The 20,937-nt window shown below is 39.9% G+C and overlaps 1 protein-coding gene across 1 annotated transcript in view; it reads left to right on the plus strand.

The window, feature by feature from the left end:
* LOC145990474 (uncharacterized) overlaps positions 1–20,937 on the plus strand; it is a 462,687-nt gene that overhangs the window by 313,812 nt on the left and 127,938 nt on the right. The window contains exons 12-14 of the mRNA XM_083126168.1: positions 5,696–5,767; positions 9,932–10,003; positions 19,359–19,475. Coding sequence (XP_082982294.1) covers positions 5,696–5,767; positions 9,932–10,003; positions 19,359–19,475 — 261 coding nt within the window. The remainder of the gene's footprint in view (positions 1–5,695; positions 5,768–9,931; positions 10,004–19,358; positions 19,476–20,937) is intronic.

The raw sequence follows: 20,937 nt of genomic DNA on the forward strand, positions 1-20,937 counted from the left end.
GTAATGACCCCGAGTTTGCCATTACTTCGTGGTTTTATAATATTATTATTATTAGTATTATACAGTTAATAATTCATATATATATATTCATAAATATATTAATGCCTTCAGCCAATTTTCTAATATGGCCGCCTTTATAATCAAAATTATACACATATCTACAAGTATGAATAGCGGCAAATTTAAGCAATTTACATAGTTTCAACATTAATCGTTTCATTTGCTTTTAAATATTCTAAAGATTGTTGTAAGTTTCATTTTAATCAAGTTAGTTAAGCCTAAGTTAATAATTTCTGAGTTAAGTTTCTTATATCTATTTGTTGTTTCATGTTCTGGCAAACGCCGTTCGTTTCTCTTATATTTTGAAAGCCATTGTTGATTTATTTAAACTCTTGTGGTGTGAGAAGATCACGCGCTTTTCATTGTATTGTTGCCACCACATACCTAAATTCACTGTTCCAGATTACTGTACATTTCTAATATATTACTGTTTGCTTTTATCAACTTACTAGTATTAAAAGGTTATTGTGTCTGGTAACACTGTGTAACTGAGGAGGTGTTTTCGCCTTCCAGAGAAAAACGGTTAGTAGTCGCGCGGAGAGATTTGAAGTAGCAAGAGGTGCTTCGCGTTACGGAAAAGATAGGCTTACGCATCTCGTGCTGTATCGTTCGAAACTATTTTAATTGTAATTTTAGTATTACTTGATATACGGGCGTGTCTATAATAAACGTAAAGTTGAACATATTGCGGTTTTTCTTTATTTCGAAAGTGTATTTCGTACTTGTGGATACATGCATCAGGAGGACAACCTCGTGGGTTGTCATTGGACTTCACCTGTGGATCCAAGGGAAAGGAACGAAGTAACTTAGCCCGAACCCTGGGATTATCCAGCATGCTCTGCTGAGCTTATAAGGTAAGTGTACTTGTGAAGTGCACCGCTACGCGGGACGTAGCATGATTTTGGCGCCACATCGCGGGGCTCGTGAAGAGTGAAGATTGTCCCATTGCGTGAAGTGCTTCCCAGTGGTCCGGAGTGTTTTGTGTCCTCCCAAAATTCATGCCACTTTCCCAGAAGATGGATAAGAAGAACCTAAGGAGCCAATCACGCAGCGTAGTACAGGAGACGATAGCGGCGTGTTGCAGCACTACTTGGACAGAAGAATCTGGATACCGATGTCAAAATTGTGACAGTTTATTCCGCACTGGGTGTGTGGCACGAGCAGAAACTGTGGTCGGCGAGAATGACAAGGAGTTGCTGTGTCAAACGTGCTTTGAACAGAGGATGCGGCCGGTGGAACCTGTGCTAGGCACCGTGTCAGTGATCCCGGATTGGATAAAGGCCGTGATGGAGACACAGGATCAGATGATTGCTGCCATTGCTGAAAAGGAACGTGAGCGGGAAGAGAGAGACCGGCAACGACAGGAACAGTTCGTCACCGCCATGGAACAGAAAGAACGTGAGATGTTAGCTCAGGAACGTGATCGGGAAGAAGCCAGGTTAACCCAGGAACGTGAACGGGAAGAGAGAGACCGGCAACGACAAGAACAGTTCGTCACCGCATTATCGGAAAAACAATGGGATAGTAATGAACAGATAGCGGGAAAGGTTGGTGACATTATGCAACAACTAAGTGCTCTTCCTGTTCAAATACAGCTTACATGTGAACGTATTGGGCAAGTCGAAGAAGCACAACAGGGTTTAGTGTCCAAGCAGACTGTTCTTGAGTCCGATGTAGGCGTGTTGAAGGATCAAGTGACCGAACTTTCGCAGGACATTTCTGGTCTGCGGACCCAGCTAAAGGAGACTGTGACGGAGACCCACACGAACCTACAAAACGACATTGCAGACCTTCGGCAGCGTGTGACAAATTTAGTTGTTCGAGAGGAAACTGTTACCCCTCCCGTAGGCGAAAACATGGGCCACAACATTCCTTGCACATTGAGAGAGATCATCGACCTTCTGTACGCGAGTCTGTACCTGCTCGAGAAGCATTTCGTGTTGGACAGTACGACGTTGACGAACGACGAGTAAGTGATGAAGTGTCCGGATCGGATAGTGCCCCTTTAAGAGAGTGGAATATTCGTTTGCCACGCATGACAGACATAAATCAGTTACCAAATTTTGACGGAAACATTGAAGCGTACTCAGCGGAAAAATATCTGACAGACCCAAACCTTAGCTTTCGCCTAAAGCATGTGCCTTATGAGTGTCGAGTAGGTTTGCTGTCTCGAATCTTTGTGGGAACGGCTGAACATTGGCTTTCCGCGAACCGTGACCAGTTCCTAAACTATGAGGACTTTTGTGAACAGTTCCGGGCACAGTTTGCTTCCCCGGAAGCTAAACAACGACAACTTGCTGCTTTGCGACGGCGTCGTTATTCTAGGCAAACTAATTCGTCCATGGAAAGTTACGCCTGGAGTACCTACGCTGCTTTCAAGAACCTGTCTGACATTTTACGAGAAAATGAAGTGGTGACTTTGATAATCGAACAGCTCCCTTTTCGAGTGCGACATCTGTGCCTTGCCAACGCTCCTAGGAACATTCGTGACCTGACAACATTTCTTAAAAGTTACGAAGTGTGCGAAGAACCGATGGGTTGGCAAACGTATGACAACACGGCTGGCGTACGACGACAGGAAGACTCTAAATTTCGTCGTACAGAGCTCCACAAGTAAGGATGGTAAGACAAAATAACCGTCCTAACAATCAAAACCAAAATTCATTTCATCCGTACAATACTTCTCGACGGCAGAATCAACAGAACCGGACGTCTCAAACAGATGAGCGGTCAGAAAGAACGAGGCAATGGACACCACCTGCTCGTCGACGACAGCGATACAGGCCGAGCTACCAACGGTCAAGATCGGACTCTCCCCGTCATAACCCGATGGTGAACGCTGAAACAAACACTGACGAGCCGCCGTTAAGTCAGGAACAGCAACAGGCCATAAATGACACTCGAAACTACTACTGGAGCATGAATCAGGCAGGTGGGAATTCTGCGGAAAACTCTCACCTTGCTTAATTGATCAGCTCCGTGTTGGGCAAGGGCATCTTGAGGAGCTATCCCACGTTAGTGATTCGAGATCTTTTGGAGTGACCACGACGATTGATTTAACTGAAACTGAAAAGGCTGTGATCCGAGGTGCCGTATTTAAAATTCAAAATTTATCTTCAAATAGCACCACTCCGATCGTGAATAGTAACATCGCTGGACTTCCGGTATCTTGTGTCATCGACACCGGAAGCGAGGTATCATTGTTGAATTATGAAATTTGGGAACGTTTAGTGCAGAAATTCAGTGGTATGACACTTAAAAAAGAACCACAAGTTAGGATGACAGACTTTACAGGAAAACAGCACGTACGTGTGTGTGGAAAACGAAAACTTACAATATCATTTGATGGACAGGAAGTTCAAGTAGACATTTTTATGATCAAAAACATTCCGGCAGATATGTTTTTAGGAGTTCCGTTTCTGCGTGACTACAAGGCTAATGTGGACTTTCAAACCAATCAGCTGATACTTCGCCTCGATGATGAATCATCCTTGTCTGAGAATATAGTTTTTAACGTGGGTGCAAATGAGCAAAGCAAGGCTGTGCACCACTTTTAGTATGACAAGTGGATGGCTAGTGAGGAGGATTTGAAGTGCAAGGTCGATGAAAGTATTACTTTGAGTTTTTCAGAACGAAAGGAACTGTTAGATTTAATTTTAAAATATCAACCGACGTTTTCTGACAGACCAGGAACGGTCAAAGGACTGGAATGTGAAATAAATTTAATAGATCAAATTCCTGTATTTGGGAAGCCTTATCCGATTCCCATCTCTAAACGTGCTGCACTCAACAAGAAATTAGAACAGTTGAAGGAATGGAGAGTTATTCAAGAAATGTTTTATTGCGCCTTTATTGTCGACACGAATCACCGATTGTGGTCTAATTTCATCATTGATATTGTTTTGGCTCCCAAACATTCGATCTCACAAGTCATCCGACCCTTGCCCGAGAACTCACAAATGGATGCATTTTGACGGAAGGAAGGAATCTCGCAAGTGCAAATGAACTTATTTATTCAATTGTTGTTTTGTTCGTTTATATTACTCAATACTGTTGAACAAAATAATCCATTGTTTTGTTAAATCTTAGGTTGAAATGCGAGAAAGAAAGAACTGAAAGTATAAGAAAGATATCTGTTTATTTCACTTCAAAGCAAGAACGCGTTTTTTCTATAAAAGCCTGTAACAATGAATGAAGCTTGCGACTGTAATTTCCTATAAATATTTGTATGTTTTCTTTTGGTTTTGTTTTCTTTTGTGGAGAAGCATGACTGTAACAATGCTTAGATTGGTAACTTTTTCTCATGTTCGGCGATGGTTGTCACATTATGTGCTGGATGCCTACCAGGAACATTTACATCGGCATCAATTACAGTCCATTCGCTTCTATCTTTAGCACTGTATTTCATTCCAGATAGAAAAGGAGACTCACCTGGAGACACTGTGGATTTTCTTTTTGCTCCCCGCTGAACTGTAGAAACAGGTGCTGCTTCGTTTTCTTCATCTTCTGACGCATGGTTCGATTCAATGTCTTGTCCTAGTGGAACAAAATCGGGATCCTCTTCACTTTCACCTCTATCGGAATTGTCAGCATCTATGTCCTGAATTGAGTGTAAATACTTTGATATATCTTCAGCTGATAGTCCACGTTCAGCCATTTTTAGAGCAGAATAATCACTCACGTGTGCGAGGAAAAAATATCAAGAAAAGACGACAAACAAAGACAGTGCTTGCAAAGTTTCGCAACTCCCTATTCGGCTTAAACAATAGAGATTGAACATTCACCTGTAAGCTGCTGTCACCTAGTGATAAATCTAATAAATGACACACCAGGTGGCAGTAGCTTGAAGGCGAATTTTGTAATACATCTCCCGAAAGGAGGTTTGCATTTTTCTGTTTACCTTTGCATACAAAATGGAGGGTAATGCACAGCGGTCATTTTGACCGCTCCCGCGGTTGGAGATATTTCGATGAATAACTACATAATAAATTTATTTTTAAAATTTTTAAATCAAAAATATATTCTCAACGTAAAAAGAACAAAGGTCAAGAAATTTCAGATGATTCGAAGAGATATTAACGTCTTAACAGCAATTTGTAATTCAACAGGCCGTTCTATTGTTAATTCAGAGCCATGAGCCAGCAGCCTCCCGCTTACTACTGGAAGTAGTTTGCCACATCACAGAACTGTGCATGTGATACGCTTTGAATCTGGGGTTTTCGAGAATTGAGGCCTCTCTTTCCACAAGCTCTTTAGTGCTGGGAGAGTCGAACGAGTACGAGCGAGAAAAAGTGGTCCAATGCAGGGCTCTAGTTCGGATGTGGAATCTTATTAACCCATTTCATGAACTTGATTCTGTTAAACATTTCGAACAACTTCCTAACCATGCCTGATTGAACCATCGTGCCACTCCCCATTCCGCTAACCAGAGATAAGCACATGAGAGCTCGAAGCCAAAGGTAAGGAGTTCGTTGTCAACTTATGTTCCGTGCAGCATCACGGCATTCACTATTACAACAGTTTTCCATTAAAGGAAATATTTACTATCATCCTTTTTAGATGCATATCTGTAACAATTTGTTAACATTATATCCTTTAAGTTATATAAATTACTAACAATAACATTTCTTTGTAGGAATCTCGACGAGAACTTATTGGGTGACATCCACAATGAAGCATTTGCGAGTCTCGGAAGTCTGGAATCATTGTAAGTATGTTGAAATGCTGCAATGAATGTATCTTTGGTTGCTTTATATGCACCATGTTTAAATTTACCACTATTTTCAAATTATAGGTGGCAGCAGGAGATATATATATTGTCAACGCATTCTTGCATCACTAGTTGTTACTTGCAATGCAGATTGCATCAAAACAAATGCATGTTAATAAACTTTGATCACATTTATTTATTATTGATTAGTAGTGGCAGTAGTAACTTATATTTTCAGTTACGATTGAAATTTCTCTACTATCCTTCTTGATTTTTGTTTTTGATTATCATTGATTAATAGCCATAGAAAGTATAATACTAAAGACCTCGATTGATCCATTTGTTTCTGTTTAGTTAACGCAGTACTGTGGGCCACCATGAAAACGTCATGTAAATGTACAAAATAATAGTTTTTCCTTTGTTTTACACTTCGCATCTCTGATGTTATCTTCCCTTTCCCGTAATCCTTTGATGCGCGAATTATATTTTCATTTAATTATTTTTATGCATAAAATTAACTGTAGCGAAATCACTTTCCTAACTTTTTTTACTACAACGTGCAAACAATAAGGCCTGCATCAACTTGCACGTATGGAAAGATTTTCCTCCTAAAACAATCCCACTGCAAGGGTGTCGATATCAGCCCCGCACTACCAAGTACCGATATTTGTTGTGCGTCCTTCGATATTTTCTTCTTATGCTATGATTTGTGATGAAGAAAGAAAGAAAGAAAGACTCCTTTAACAATAATATACGGAATATATTTAAAGATTCGAAGTTTGCATTTCTGATAAAAAAGGGTTTAGCATATTTAAGAACATTTATTAACATGTCTCAGTGTCTGAATAACATCTTTCAAAACGTATAATTAGTACTACTTTGCGAAACAGACAATTCCAGCAGTGTTACCAGAATAGAAGCTTGCAAGTAAGAGAATTAAAAAATGGTTCGTGGCAGAAAAGTCGTCGGCGAATGACAACAATTTAATGAAACTAACAACAATAAAAACTTCGCGGTGTAGCCAAGGTTTCATCACAGAGCAATCATTGATGGGTAAGTTGAGAATGTATTGATAAGTAAGAAAGCATAATCAAGTAGATTATATACAGGGTAATTCTGAAACATCGTATCAACCTCATAAATCGAAAAGGATTTATGAAAGAGATATTTTTCATAACGTGGTGGAACAGGGAACGTCATGTACGGAGTTAAATGGTGACATCTATTTTCACGTGGTGATGCCCCTCGTAACCTCATCAATTGAAAATCTTCAATGAAGGCAAGGGTAGTCGAGCAACACCGTGCTTGTTTTGAGTTTTCTTTTAATTCACGAAGCTCTTATTGGGTCAAAAAGTGCACGACCATGGTGATGGACAATTTGCACGGTGATACTCATGGATCCTCCTGTACAATGACTATAAGGCTTATACCTCTTTCATGAATGTTTGAATTGCGAGGGGGAGAAATATAATTTTTACCAAATCCTCAGATATTGTTTGAAGTCCATTTTGTGCACAGATAGGCTAACCGGGACTTCACCTACAGTTGACTGCGCGTTACGAAGAATTACGTGCCTCCACCGGGTTTCGAATCCGAGCCCCCTTGGCGACGAGGTAACCACTACGCCATCGGAGAGGCCCGTGCTAAACCCTCAGATCAAGAAGCCTACCCACAGATACACAAGGATTTTTTCCAGTGTTGTTATCTGTGTTGATCGCCCTCAAACACCCCACATCTTCCATATTACCTGTGGAATTTCAGTCTCAAAATAACATAAGGTACCCGGGTTCAACTTCAAGTGAGGAAAGTGTCAGCATTTCGACTCGAAGCAGTAGATTATGACAGGAGCACTCTTTTTGCGCTTGACATTGATCGAAACAAACTTACTAAACTACTGTATTTTGCTCTTCAATGTACTCTTTCAGTGTTGGCAGATATAAGAAAAAGGTTCCATAGTACAAGAAATGCGTGTACTACTACGCTCCACTTTCTGATAGCACATGAGCCACGGTGGTTCGATACCCGGAGAGTGTGATTTCAGGGGCGGAATTTCTGGCTTCAATGCCCCTGCATTGAGAGACTTAGGGATGTAATAAACTAGTATCTGGTGGCAACCCTGAGGAGTAAAAGCGGCCGAAGCGTGATCCTGATCACAACACCTCTACAAGCGGCAGTGATTGTGAATGTGTGTGTTTCCTTCCCTCACATCCCCCTCTACCTTCATGTCATGATGCATTGCACAATGCCTTGCATTACCCTTTTGTACGCAGCGAACTTCAGTAAATGAAAATAGGTGGCAGAACTACATAATATACTTCCAGGTGAAGTAATGGAACATAAACAGGACAAAAAGAGCTGTTAAAAGTAAAACAAACTAGTGCACTATATTATACTATGGTAAATACCAGCGAATGATGAAAGATAAATAAGGAGGGAGGGAATTATAATTATTAATAAACAAGAGTGTGCATTTGGATTTAAGCGCTGGGCGGTAAAAGTAGAACCAATCATGGATGAACATTATGTTCCAGAGATGGTTGTTATTCCTATTGATTCCCAACGTCCACAGTGTCGTAGCTTCAAGAGACTTACTTAATGTCAAAAGTGTTCCAGGCATGAACATCCGCAGGATTTTTTCCATGGAGGGGAAAGCGAGGCATTTTCTCCTGGGGACGAACGAGCTATATTCAACCCATAATAGTCATCCCCCCTCAAAAATACTTCTTCGGTTTGATTGCAACGTCATTATAGTAACCTGTATAAATTTCTGTGGGTAGTATAAAATATATACTTGTAGGTTCATATTTATTTTCCGTGGGGAAAGGGTGGGATGGCCCTTCTTCTTTTGCGCGCAAATAGTTCCAGAGTGTGCCGAGTGTTCCAAATTCCAGACTGGAGTATAGAGTATGGAGCTAATATTTACATCAGAGACTTGCTTCATTCATTGGGTTTATTCTTCTTCGCTTTTCATCCACTTTTGGCTAATCGCGAATATGAGGATGAGCAGGGTTGGCAAGTTTCTTTCTTTTAAGAGAAACAAATAAAACATTTTTTGTTTTAAATATGTTTTAAATGTTTTAAACGGTGTTTTTATCAAGAACAAAAAACATAGAATGTTAAAGAAATAAAATGTTTAAAAACATAATGCCAAAAGAGACTTATTTTCTAAGAATAATGATTAGTAAGGAATCTGTTAATCATGCAGGAAAGGACTGTTTATAAAGTAAACACCCGATTAACTTCTTCAAATACCTATTTACGATACTCTCAAATCTCGCATGTAAGCTGTTCGCGAAGGTTCAACTACTCCACAGTTGCCACGCCGCACTTTATCGACGTTGTAGCTACTCTCTTTTTCGAAGTACGACATTTAATCGTAAATGTAACTAAATATTGACATTAGCAACTATGTGCAGTGTGTTAAGTGCGGAACAAAACTGTTTCATCCGTTTACTATTCAATTTTATAAATGTTTTAAACACTTAGCCAGATGTTTTAAACGTGGCCTACGGGTATTCATTACAATATGTTTCTCTGTTAACAGAATATACATTTCCAGTCACTGAACAGATTTTTGTGTACCGTAAAAAATAACACGACAAAATTACAAAACATGCAATTAACCTCAGACTATCAAATATCAAGTGTAGCAAAATGTGTTTTTTTAAATCTATTTAAAGGTTTGTAAAAAAAACGTGCGTTTTAAACACCTTTTTCAACATGCCAACCATGAGGATGAGTGATGATATTGTTGATGAGACACTCATAAATATGCCCATACTGGGATTCCAATCCGAGACTAAGCGCTCTGTGATTCCCGAAGGATTTCCCTCATAATCACTATCTTGGGACGTGGTAACAGTGTTTTTATTTTTTGAGAACATCGAGCCTCTTACGCTGTTTCTGAGGAAGTATTTAGTGTCTCCTTACCTTCTGATGTGTTGTGCATATCCTGTGCAGATCCATTTACAACCTTGGACTTTTAACCTTCCTGAAGGAGTTCATTTTTAACTTTAAGGTAAGGGTTTCAGATAAGAAGATTTTTCCTCGTATACTTTGAAGGGTGCCGACGCACCGAAACATTTTAACCCATTCATTCACTCTCAACGTATCGTTTGATGACAAAATATCCTGTTCTGATGTATTCGTTTCTCCCTTCAGGAATTTGGAGCAGAATATCTTCAAGAAGCTGAATCCTCACGTTCTAGAAGATGTTGAATGCCTGAAGCACGTGTAAGTAATGTGTTAGTCCTGTTGCTTATTTCTTTGTTTAGGGTGCGACATATCTGCAAAGCGTGTAGTCTGTGTGTGAAAAGAAATTATATTTCTTTCTAATTTCAAATATTTTGCCAGTCGCAATTCAGAAAGGTGCTCAAAGCAAGAGATATCTATTCACGTGATTATAGGAAATGATCGTAAAAATACATATCAGGCCTTTCAACCACAACGAATACAGGAAATAACTTTGCAACTCACGTATTTAGTAATAGACATACCGAAATTTGTTATTCGATACACCGATACATTCTAATAAATATACACGACTGTACACCGTGTTTCATAAGTTCCTCCGGAGTTTTGAAGTTTGGCCGTGAAGTAGCAAAAACACATACAAGAGACGAAAGTAGGGGAAACGTGCTATAGATCGTTAAGCGAAAAGAATGGACTGTTGGGTATATGAGAACAGTGTTGCCGCTTGCCGCAGGGGCGAGTAACGGACCTGCTGGCAGTGAAAATACAAGACCAAACAAATGTGCGTGGCGCTTGAATCGCGGGTACGTACAAAATGAAGAAATAAGTTCAGGGTTAGCTATTCGCGGTTAAAATTACCACCTGAGGGCTAGTGTCGCTTCTAATATGGTCGCTCTATGTAGGATAAATCTTTGTTTACATTCAGTAGTAGTACACGTTATATCAGCGTGTTGTCATTGCTGGTATGGAAGAAACGTTTAAATTAGGAGATATATTTAAATATTGCGAATGCGATGTGAATTCCAGGAACTATAACGAAGATGAAACTGCGCTGAGAGCGAAGCATTTAATTGTGATAGGCAAAAATTACACGGAAAACACAGACGAAACTAATGTATACGCACTGGTTCTTCAAAGCAGTGCTGTTTAATCTGCACCTCGGTTGTAACTGGGGCTCTCAGAAATGATTTGAAAATAAAGCAATTCGCCTGTATTGCAAAGCTTGGGCAGGAGAAAAATGTAAACATGCTGTTGCAGTTCTTTCGCCAAAGAGACAGGCCAGGGGCGCCGACTTGTCAAAATTATTGGGGGGGGGCTCTAATCACTGAAAATAAATAAATTAATTACTCACTCTCTCCCTTTTTTAAGTTTTGGCCTCAGTGTTCGGAATCTCATAAAAGCCCATCAATCCCTCTAAAATTTCAAAATGTGTATTCCGAGTTCGAATGCAGAATATTTATTAATTGTCCACAGATGGATGTCACAAGTTTAGTCAACCATATACTAGCAAAATATTCCCGAATTTTAATAACTGCTACCATTGAGCGTTAAACAGATCTCCCTAATATATCAATGAACTCGTTCTGAATATCATGTGAGAGCCATTTGTAGCCCGAACGTCCCATCCACTACCCTAGTTCATGCACATCGTCCTTTGAAACACTTTTTAGTAAAAATTTTAACAATACTCATTCATAATTACATACTTAGTATATAGTAATAAGTCACGTGTGTTGCTGTATCTGATCATAGCTCCACCAAAGTTGATGGTTTAGCGGTCTAAGCCCCCCAAAGTTGATGGTCTAGAACAGTGCTCGAAAACTTTTCTTCAAAGCTAGGCGCCAGCTCTGAAAATCAGGCGCCAGGAAACTACTATTAAAAAATATTGTTAATTTGCTCAAAACATCTGAGAATTGATTTTCAACAATATATACCAACGTAGAAATTTTCAGCGAAAAATGCAGGTTCGAATAGGACTCGAACACAAGTCTCTGATATACCGTGCCATTGCTCTAACCACTGAGCTACTGAGCCGGCCTGGCCTCGCCTGATTTTTCACTGTCGCTGTTTTACCTGCGTGGAATCTTCTCTTCCAGTGCTACCGCAACCGGATCTGTTGCCTTTCATTGATTGATTGATTTAGTTTATTTTACTTCACGTTTTGTACCTCTTGGCTAATTTGCGAAGATGGGGATGAGTGATGAATTGATGAAATTGATGAACCCGTGACCCTTTGCGTAGCAGCGCGATGTGCTAACCACTCGGCCACAGGGTCCGGCTGTTGCCTTTGAAATACAGTAGACTTCGACGTTGCCTGGTTCTTCCTAGCGTAGAGATGTTAATTATTGAAGATTAGGCACACACAGGAAATATACTACGTAGAAATTTTCAGCGAAAAGTGCATTAACATCTCTACGCTGGAGGGGTGCCGACTTGTCAACATTATTGGGGGGTCTCTGATCACTCAAATAAATGAATGAATGACTCACTCCCTCCCATTTTTAAAAATAAAAATTATGTCTTCTTATAGCAGTTTTTAAGCAGCTATTATTCCTCATGCAAATGATATGTAACATAAAAAACTTTTAGAAAATATTTCAAAGTCTTTTTATGTCTTTTGTGTCTGCTCATTTGTTTTTTTTAGATAACAATTAACATTTTTATTTAAAAGTAGGCTATGTATTTACATTTAGAGGCCAACCTAACAGTTTCATGCCGGCCTCGGTAGCCGAGCGTGTTGGGTGGTCGACTCAACTCGCTTTGATCCAGACGTCTCGGGTTCGAGTCCCGCCGAGGGCATAGGTGTGTTTTAATGTCCACAACAGACTTGTAAAGAAAGGACATGTGACGAGTGCAAATAACCTTAGTATTGACGTACCCATAAAAATAACTAATATATACAATATTTAAGAGTTTTATTTAATTATTTACATAAATACTAACACAAATCGCAGGAAAATAGTTTTACTTTTTTGTTCTTGCTACAATATTTTACTTCTTAATTTAGTTTTGCAATTATAAAAAAACACACAGCACGCCGTGCTTTAGCAATAATGCATTTGATCATAGCCGTTCCCACTTTTGCAATACAGACTTTTCATAAGCTTTCCTCGCGTACTTTACTGCAAGTCAGTGTTAAATAAACTCAAAGACTTTAGAATTATTGTCCCCTTATTCTTTGGACTAGAGGAAGAGATTTCGAGGTTAACTAAATATCGTACATATCAATATTGCCTGAAAGTTGTGTTTACGACCTCAAATTGTTCAGAATTCACTAAACATCATATTGGTATAATTGTTTTATCACCTCGTTATTTAGAAACTCTTTTTAGTAAAAATGTTAACAATACTCATAATTATATACTTAGTATATAGTAATAAGTCATGTGTTTTGCTGTCTCTGGTCATAGACCCCCCCAAAGTTGATGGTCTAGAACATTTTAAATGTGTATTTAAAGTTAAGTTCATGTGGCACAATACAGAGTAAACTGTACAACAGATGCAAAATAATACATTAGATCCTCTTAAGCAAAATTATTTGAGGTGCTCTGCCCCAACATCATTAACATTTGGGGGCTCGAGCCCCCCCCCCCCAAGCCCCATGGAGTCGGCGCCTATGACGCTGGGAGGAACCAGGCAATGTCGAAGTCTACTGTGTTTCAAAGGCAACAATTCCCGTTGCGGTAGCACTGGCAGACACGATTCCACAAAGGTAAAACAGCGACAGCGGGAAATCAGGCGAGGCCAGGCCGGACCAGTAGCTCAGTGGTTAGAGAAATCGTAAGATATGCCAGAGACTCAGGTTCGAGCCCTGTTCGAGCCTGCATTTTTCGCTGAAAATTTCTACATAGTACATCTTCTGTGTGTGCCTAATCTTCAATAATAATACCAACTCTTAACAATTTGTGGGATCATTTGTTGGTGTTTGACTAGTGGTAAACAGTTGCTTTGTGAGGTACAGCAGAAGCAGGGGATTTTTTTTCGAAAACCTCTTGCACATGAGTGTAAGAATGAGTAGTAAAATACTCTTCAGCAATGCTTACGCGCTGCTGCAAAGAATACGCATACATCTACAGTTGATGTAACCTATGAAAATCCTACACTGGTGATACCGTTTGCACAGGAAGAAATCGCCGCGGTGATCGACAGATTGAAAAATGGCAAAGCCCCGGGTCCTGATAGAACTCTAAACGAGTTAATCAAAATTACTAAAAACCAACTTCTCGGAGGTTTACAGACAATCTATAACCAATGTCTAGCAGAAGGGATTTTTTCTGAAGACTGGAAATTAGCAACGTTAGTGCTTTTCTTAAAGGATACCAAAAGAGGTCCATCCAATGTAAAATCCTACAGGCCAATTTGCCTCTTGGATGTCTTAGGCAAAGTTTTTGAGAGGCTGATTACAAAGAGACTAAACGAAAGACTAACACTAATAAGGAATTCCAGCAAACAGTATGGGTTTATTAAAGGACGCTCTACTGAGGATGCGGTCAATCGTGTGATAACATCTATAAACCAAACTCATTATAAGTATGTTACTGGAATTACAATTGACATTAGCGGAGCGTTCAATAATGTATGGTGGCCATACTTACTACGAGAACTAAGGAGGTTGCAGATTCCTAAGCCTCTATACAGCTTAATCTGTGATTACCTGAAAGACAGGAGAATACAGTTCGTTTGGGGACATGAGACGATCTGCAGGAGTGTCAACAAAGGCTGTCCTCAGGGCTCTGTCCTGGGGCCAGTCCTTTGGAATATAACCTTGGAACCACTACTGCTGGCTCTCAGCAGGATGGATGAGATCATAGATAGTGTTGCTTATGCAGATGATCTATTAATCATAACCGGATCGAATAATCGCAAAGGTTTGGAGTTCAATGCTAACAATATCTTGAATCAAGTGGCCATTTGGTCTGAGGAATCTAAGTTGACCATAGCTAAGAAGAAGACATATCAAATCCTCCTTAAGGGAAAACTGGCTCGAGCGCCTATATTCAAGTTTCAGAACTCTTCAATTAAAAATGTTCAAGTCATCAAATACCTTGGAATTCACATGGAAGCTCAAATGAGCCTAAGAGCTCATGTGAACAGTGTTACAGCTAAGGCCAAGTCAGCTTTACACAATATCTTAAACATGGGTAATACTGCATTTAAGATACCATTCAAGATCGCAATGCTGTATTATAAAGCGATATTTGTTACAACTATATGTTATGCAGCGTCTACTTCGGCTTTCCTTTCTAGGAAGAAAGTTGTCCGGGACCGTCTGAGATCGGCACAGCGCAACGTCTTGTTGAGAATTCTTGGGGCCTTTCGCACAACGTCAACTATGTCAACTATAGTGCTAGCTGGTGTCTTGCCTCTTGATTTTGAGGTTCAAAGACACGCTTCTAGATATTGGTTTCGGAAGGGAGACCAAGCTAAGATATTCATGCTGTTGGGAATTAATGTGAATACCATGCAGGACATTGACCAGGTTCTACAAAGCAAATGGCAACAAGAGTGGAGACAATACTCGGGATCAGTACACACGAAGCTATATATTCCTGACGTTAAATTCTGGACAATGAACTCACTCTTTAAACCAACTAAAGGGTTGATACACCTCATTACAGGGCATGGCCCTTATAAGGCATATTTGAAACGCTTTGGCCTCAGTCTAGATGACCAGTACCAAGTATGTAAGACTACTGATACTCCAGAACACGCTGTGTTTTATTGCAATAAATTTCAAGACCCCAAAATAAGGGAACTTAGAGCTAAGCTAGAACCAAACCTTGTAAGACAACAACTTACTTGTCAACGAACCTTTCCTACAATTAATGCTTTGGCTGAGCTGATATCTACGCTTGAGGAAATGGAATTCAAACACCTTCAAGAGTCACGAGCCCGACAAGTGGTTCCAATATCATCATTTATTGAAAACATGGAACCCACTGGAACTAAGACTAGATCGAGCATGAGACTTGCTGCCCAATTAATGGGAGAAAGCAGCTGTGCACAAAATAATTGCTTAAATGAAATAAGATAGAATAAAGAAGGACCGGCTTCCCTGAATAGAAGAAAACACTACATTACATCCCTCAGAAGAGAACCCGACATACCAGAATTGGATGACTGAAACCAATATATACATTTCCAGTATCCAGATGCTGTCTACCAGTTGAGGACTGCGAGTAGAAGATTGAAGACAGAAGAGGAGGCTTGAGAACTCCCTATTCTTCAGGGATGTCTCTTCAATATAACTCTTATGAATATCTACCTGTCTTCTGATCTAAGGATTCCTCATCAAGTGCCATTATTATTCTCTTATTTATGGGATCTAAGGGTTCCTCGAATATCTTATTCTATATTCTCATTCTTATATTGTATTCTTATATATTCATTATTTTATTTCTATGTTATATGTATCTTTATATTTCATATCTTGCTTATTGTTTGGAGCTACTCAATTTCACAATATTAATTTTTCAAAAACGTCTTGGTTTAAATCTTAGGTACCAAGACTCAGAGCACTTGCCTCTTCTCTCTTACGTACCTTCTGACCTCTCCACTTACCAAGTAATCCTTATATCCTATTCCGGGATACGGATACCACACTCAGATAAGATCAAGAAAGAAGATCTGAGTGAGAGGGTACCAAAAGTGAGAGTGGCGAGTGGAGGCGGAGGATCGCCGCTCCGTATCCCATCCTGTCTTCCGCCAGTTATTAATTTATCTAAATTTTCTGTATGGAGAAAACTGATAATTTTAAGCATTGAAAAATATCTCAATGGATGAGACTATATAATGGAGAAACCCCGGTGTAAATATCTCTTACGGTTTTCATGATATACATTTTCAAAGTTTGGATTGTGAAACTTTTGAAATGCTCTGTATAAGAGACTGAGCATCACGGTATTCAAAACATCCCTAACTCATTCGAGAAAACAGGAAATGGGGTGTTGGGGGACAAAGAGTAAGACATTATTACTGACTCTCTGGAATGTTCACAACGTTGATTTTTTTAAAAAAAATAATTTGCTAACTTACGCTGTGCTGCTATTTGAACTTAGAATCGTCAAAATTTCGTACATATTACAGCATAAGATCACAGTCACCAGGCTTTAATTTTTAGTTGCCATGGCGACCGGGATTTTTCGAGCCCCGATCTAGAACATTTCAAATGTGTAGTTAAAGTTAAGTTCATGTGGCACAATTCAGAGTAAACTTTACATGAGAAGCAAAATAATATTGATCCTCTTAAGCAAAATTATTTGGGGGTCTCTGCCCCCACACCGTTAACATTGGGGGGGTCGAGCCCCCCCCAAGCCCCATGGAGTCGGCGCCTATGAGGTTTCATTGAGGCTGTCTTCACTGAAAACTGACTTACTGAATGAAACAGCAACATTAGCTTGTCAATTTCCTTTTTCTGCCTTACCTTTATGATTACAGACATTAATTAATTCTCAAACTATTTTCATCTTCGCACTTAATCGACTTGCACCTGTTCCAAATTACATACACAATAATACATTGTTTTCGAAAAGAAATGTTATATTCATAAAGAACAATTCAATATTTACTTTCATGGTAATAAAATCATCTTTCGCAAAATAAAGTGAACAGACTCGTGCATTCTTCGTAATTTCCTTGCCGCATTTCAGTTAATCAGTTCAGTATTTCCTGATTTATTTCCAAATTTCATTTTGTTGATTCCACGAGGTGGAAAACACATGTAAGCCTTTCACTTGTGCTGACCCACAAAACGATTTAGAGCAAAAAAAACTGAACAGTAGACGTTACTTTCATGCATGTTCCTCATGCTTTGAACGGCTTCAACACAGCAAAGTGTCCTACATGAAGTGGTTCCATAAAATCTCACCAGATGGCATATCGGATAAATTTTCATTTTCTTTTTTTCCTGTTTCCAGTATTTCCTTGTCATAAACCATCACTAAATTTTCATTTTCTTTTTTTCCTGTTTCCAGTATTTCCATGTCATAGACCATCACTAAACACACCTTTTGTTGCCTTCAAACATCAACAGTGTTGCCACCGTACCTCATATTATTTTTAAAACACCCATTTGGACCGGTACGCCTTTACGAGGCATTTCAGGATTGGCTAGACGCAAAAACGATCGGTTTTCTTCTCTGAACTATAGATGGCGAAATAGTCCACCTACCCAAGGTGGAAATTGACGTCCAAATTTCCGTACGAATGTTTGACATGCAATTTTCCATGTTTTGTGGAAAAATAAATTTACACTTTCACTTACATTTGGCAACACTGCATGAACAACACTGCACCCCGTTTGTTGTTTCTATGTTTAAAAATATCTACTTGGACAGGGCTAACATTTGGTGTATGACTTATGTATGTACAGGTTTCGGTTACGTCACTCTTAATTCCCAGTTGCGCCGTTCGTGGGACACCCTGTATTATACCATCGATACTTTTAATAATACTTAGTCATACCTCTTGGGAGACGCACTTGCCCCTCCCGCTAAGTCCGCCGATGGTAATATATCATTAAGACTACATTGTAATGAAGAAATATTTACTATGTGGTTAATTATAATAATTATATTATTATATTATCTTCAGGCAATTTGAAGTTATCTCCAGATCTTGTTGCTCCAGCCTATTTTAGGAAAGCATATTGCAACTGGTCCCACGAGTTCCTGATATTACCAAGTGCGCCGGTTAATAATTCTTAATTGATCCGAAAGAAAACAAGTGTATCTGGGGAGAAAGGTAAGAAATGCTTTATTAAAAGTATGCGCCATCGCTAGCTATACATTTTGCCCATCTGTCCGTCAAATTGTGGATGCCCTACCAGAAAAATCGATCACATTTTGAGATGATCCAGTCAGCAAGCCATTGTTCGACATCTTCGTAATTGTTGAAGTGTTGCTGGAAAAGTGAGTGAGACATCGATGAAAACAAGTGGTAGTCCGAAGGGGCTAAGTCTGGTTCATATGGCGGGTGGGGCAAGAATTCCCAGCCAAGTGCAGAAATGGTGTGTCTGACGCGTTTCGCTGTGTGTGATGAGGCGTTGTCGTGCTGTAAAATCACTTTTCTGTGTCTTGTCGCCCAATCTGGATCTTTCCCATGGCATGAAGACGATCAGATATGGTTTGGCGACCAACATTTAACTTCTCTGACAGTTGTTGTTTCGTTTGCGTATCGTCCTCGTCCAACAGTGCTTGCAATTCGGCGTCTTGGATTTTTTTCGGCTGGCCAGGGCGATCTTTGTCTTTCAAGTCGAAATCACCATTTTTGAATCGTCGAAACCAACGCACACACGTGTCTTGCGTTAGGACATTGTCACCGTACGTTTCCACAAGGATACGATGGCTTTCACTCGCGTTTTTCTTTTGATTGAACAAGAAAAGCAGGACGTGCCGCACATGCTTCTTATTTGGTTTGAAGGTCAACATGTTTCACACACCAACCCAATATCACGATCACTCGCACTCGGTTGCCCATCCACGGCGTTTTGACAGGTACTGTCCTGGCAACACACTGACGTAACAGTTGAGACTGTGCACCAACCCTTGCTTCCAGCGCCATCCAGCGCCGAAATTAAGAATTATTAACCGGCACACCTGATATTTCTCCCTTTCAGCTACTTCGACGTCTTCTCCCTGTGTTCCGCTGCCCTCCACGTCAGAGACTGTAGGCCCAAGGGGGACGGGATTTCGAGCATCGACCACCTGCTGGATAATTTCGTCCTGAGAGCAAGGTAAGCCATAGGCGTATTTGGCTGGGTGAGGCACTCGCCCTCGCAAAATTTCCAGGTTAATTAAAATGTAGGTTAAGCGTATTTTTTAATATTCTGGAACCTGGAGTCTCATGTCCCCCCCCCTTCCTAGATACGCCATAAGTTAGTCTGTTGGGGTAAATAGTGTGTGAGATGTCTCCGACATTTTCTGGTGAGAGGTGAAATACTAATACCCATCACCTGCCATACCGTTCTGTGTTCTGATACTTACAGGGTGTCAAATGGCATCAAGACGATCAACTTTTATTAGCAACGTTTTTTTTTTTCGTTGAAGCTTCATTTCGAAGCTATGATATCTATAGCAACTACATTTTCTATCCTGCATGTATGCAGCCATAACTATCCCATGGTTGTCACTGCCATTTATTTTTCTGTCCGATAAGACACTAAAACCGAGAATATACAACTGAGACTGGCGCTTGAAGTAAAAACTCTTAGCTGGGAGTATCTTTGGTCGAACTTTGCGGTTAGCGGGGGGATTAAAATGGTCCCAATGGAACAGCTGGTGTGGGATGCTTCGCAAAACTGTTGTTAGCTGGGGGGGGGGGATACCACTCTCCTTCGAGCAGCGACTGAGACACAATTATGCTAGTAGAGATCCGACAGGATGAAGTTGCTAGATGTAACCCCCGTTTCCTTAAATCATGTGTTGAAATTCCTATTTTAAACTTTTGCATTAGACAAATTAGATCTACATTTCATAATTCTTTCTAGTAGTCTTCACACTTCACAAGTAGGCCAATCCTTTAATTGGTTACCCAATAAACCTTTTGTCGTTTTCCGACAGAAAAAGTAAATGTCAGTGACAACAGTGAATTTAGCTACATAAAGGGTGGGCCGCTCTTCAGAGTTGGTGGCCTCACCCAGTATAGAGACACACAGAGAGGAATATATAATTTCCTTCTCCCCTTTCTTTCCTATCTCCCTCTCTCTCTTTCTCACTCTCTCTTTACCTCTATCTCTCTCCTCTGGATTGTCACTGTACTGGAGATCGACAGATCAGATCTGAAAGCAAGCACATTCTCCTATGCCGTTAGTCTCTCCTCGTTAATGTTAAAGAGATTGGTTCTAGCTTTCTGTTTGATCTCCCAGCCATAGCGTTCCCCTAACCGTGACATAAAAGGTCATTCCACAAGGAAAAGAGATCCTTCCAAAGTAAGAAGTATTCGCTATCTTCACCAGTAATCTTGTGTGTAGATGTCGCTTCAGCTAAGTCAAGTTTCGAATACAGACAATAACATAAAGCCTTCATGAAAATTGAAAGAACAACCTCATCTTATTTGTTTCTTTGAAAAATAAAGGTCTAGTTTTGTAGTCTGTGTCTCTGACATGTGCAATTCAAGTCATTGTTACAAAAGAATCTTGAATTTCTATAAGCTCATTTAAATCTGAAATCAAGAAAAATATTCCTTTCAGATCAAAA

The sequence above is a fragment of the Lepisma saccharinum genome, chromosome 7 (assembly GCF_977018435.1).
Source record: "Lepisma saccharinum chromosome 7, izLepSacc3.1, whole genome shotgun sequence".
NCBI lineage: Eukaryota > Metazoa > Arthropoda > Insecta > Zygentoma > Lepismatidae > Lepisma > Lepisma saccharinum.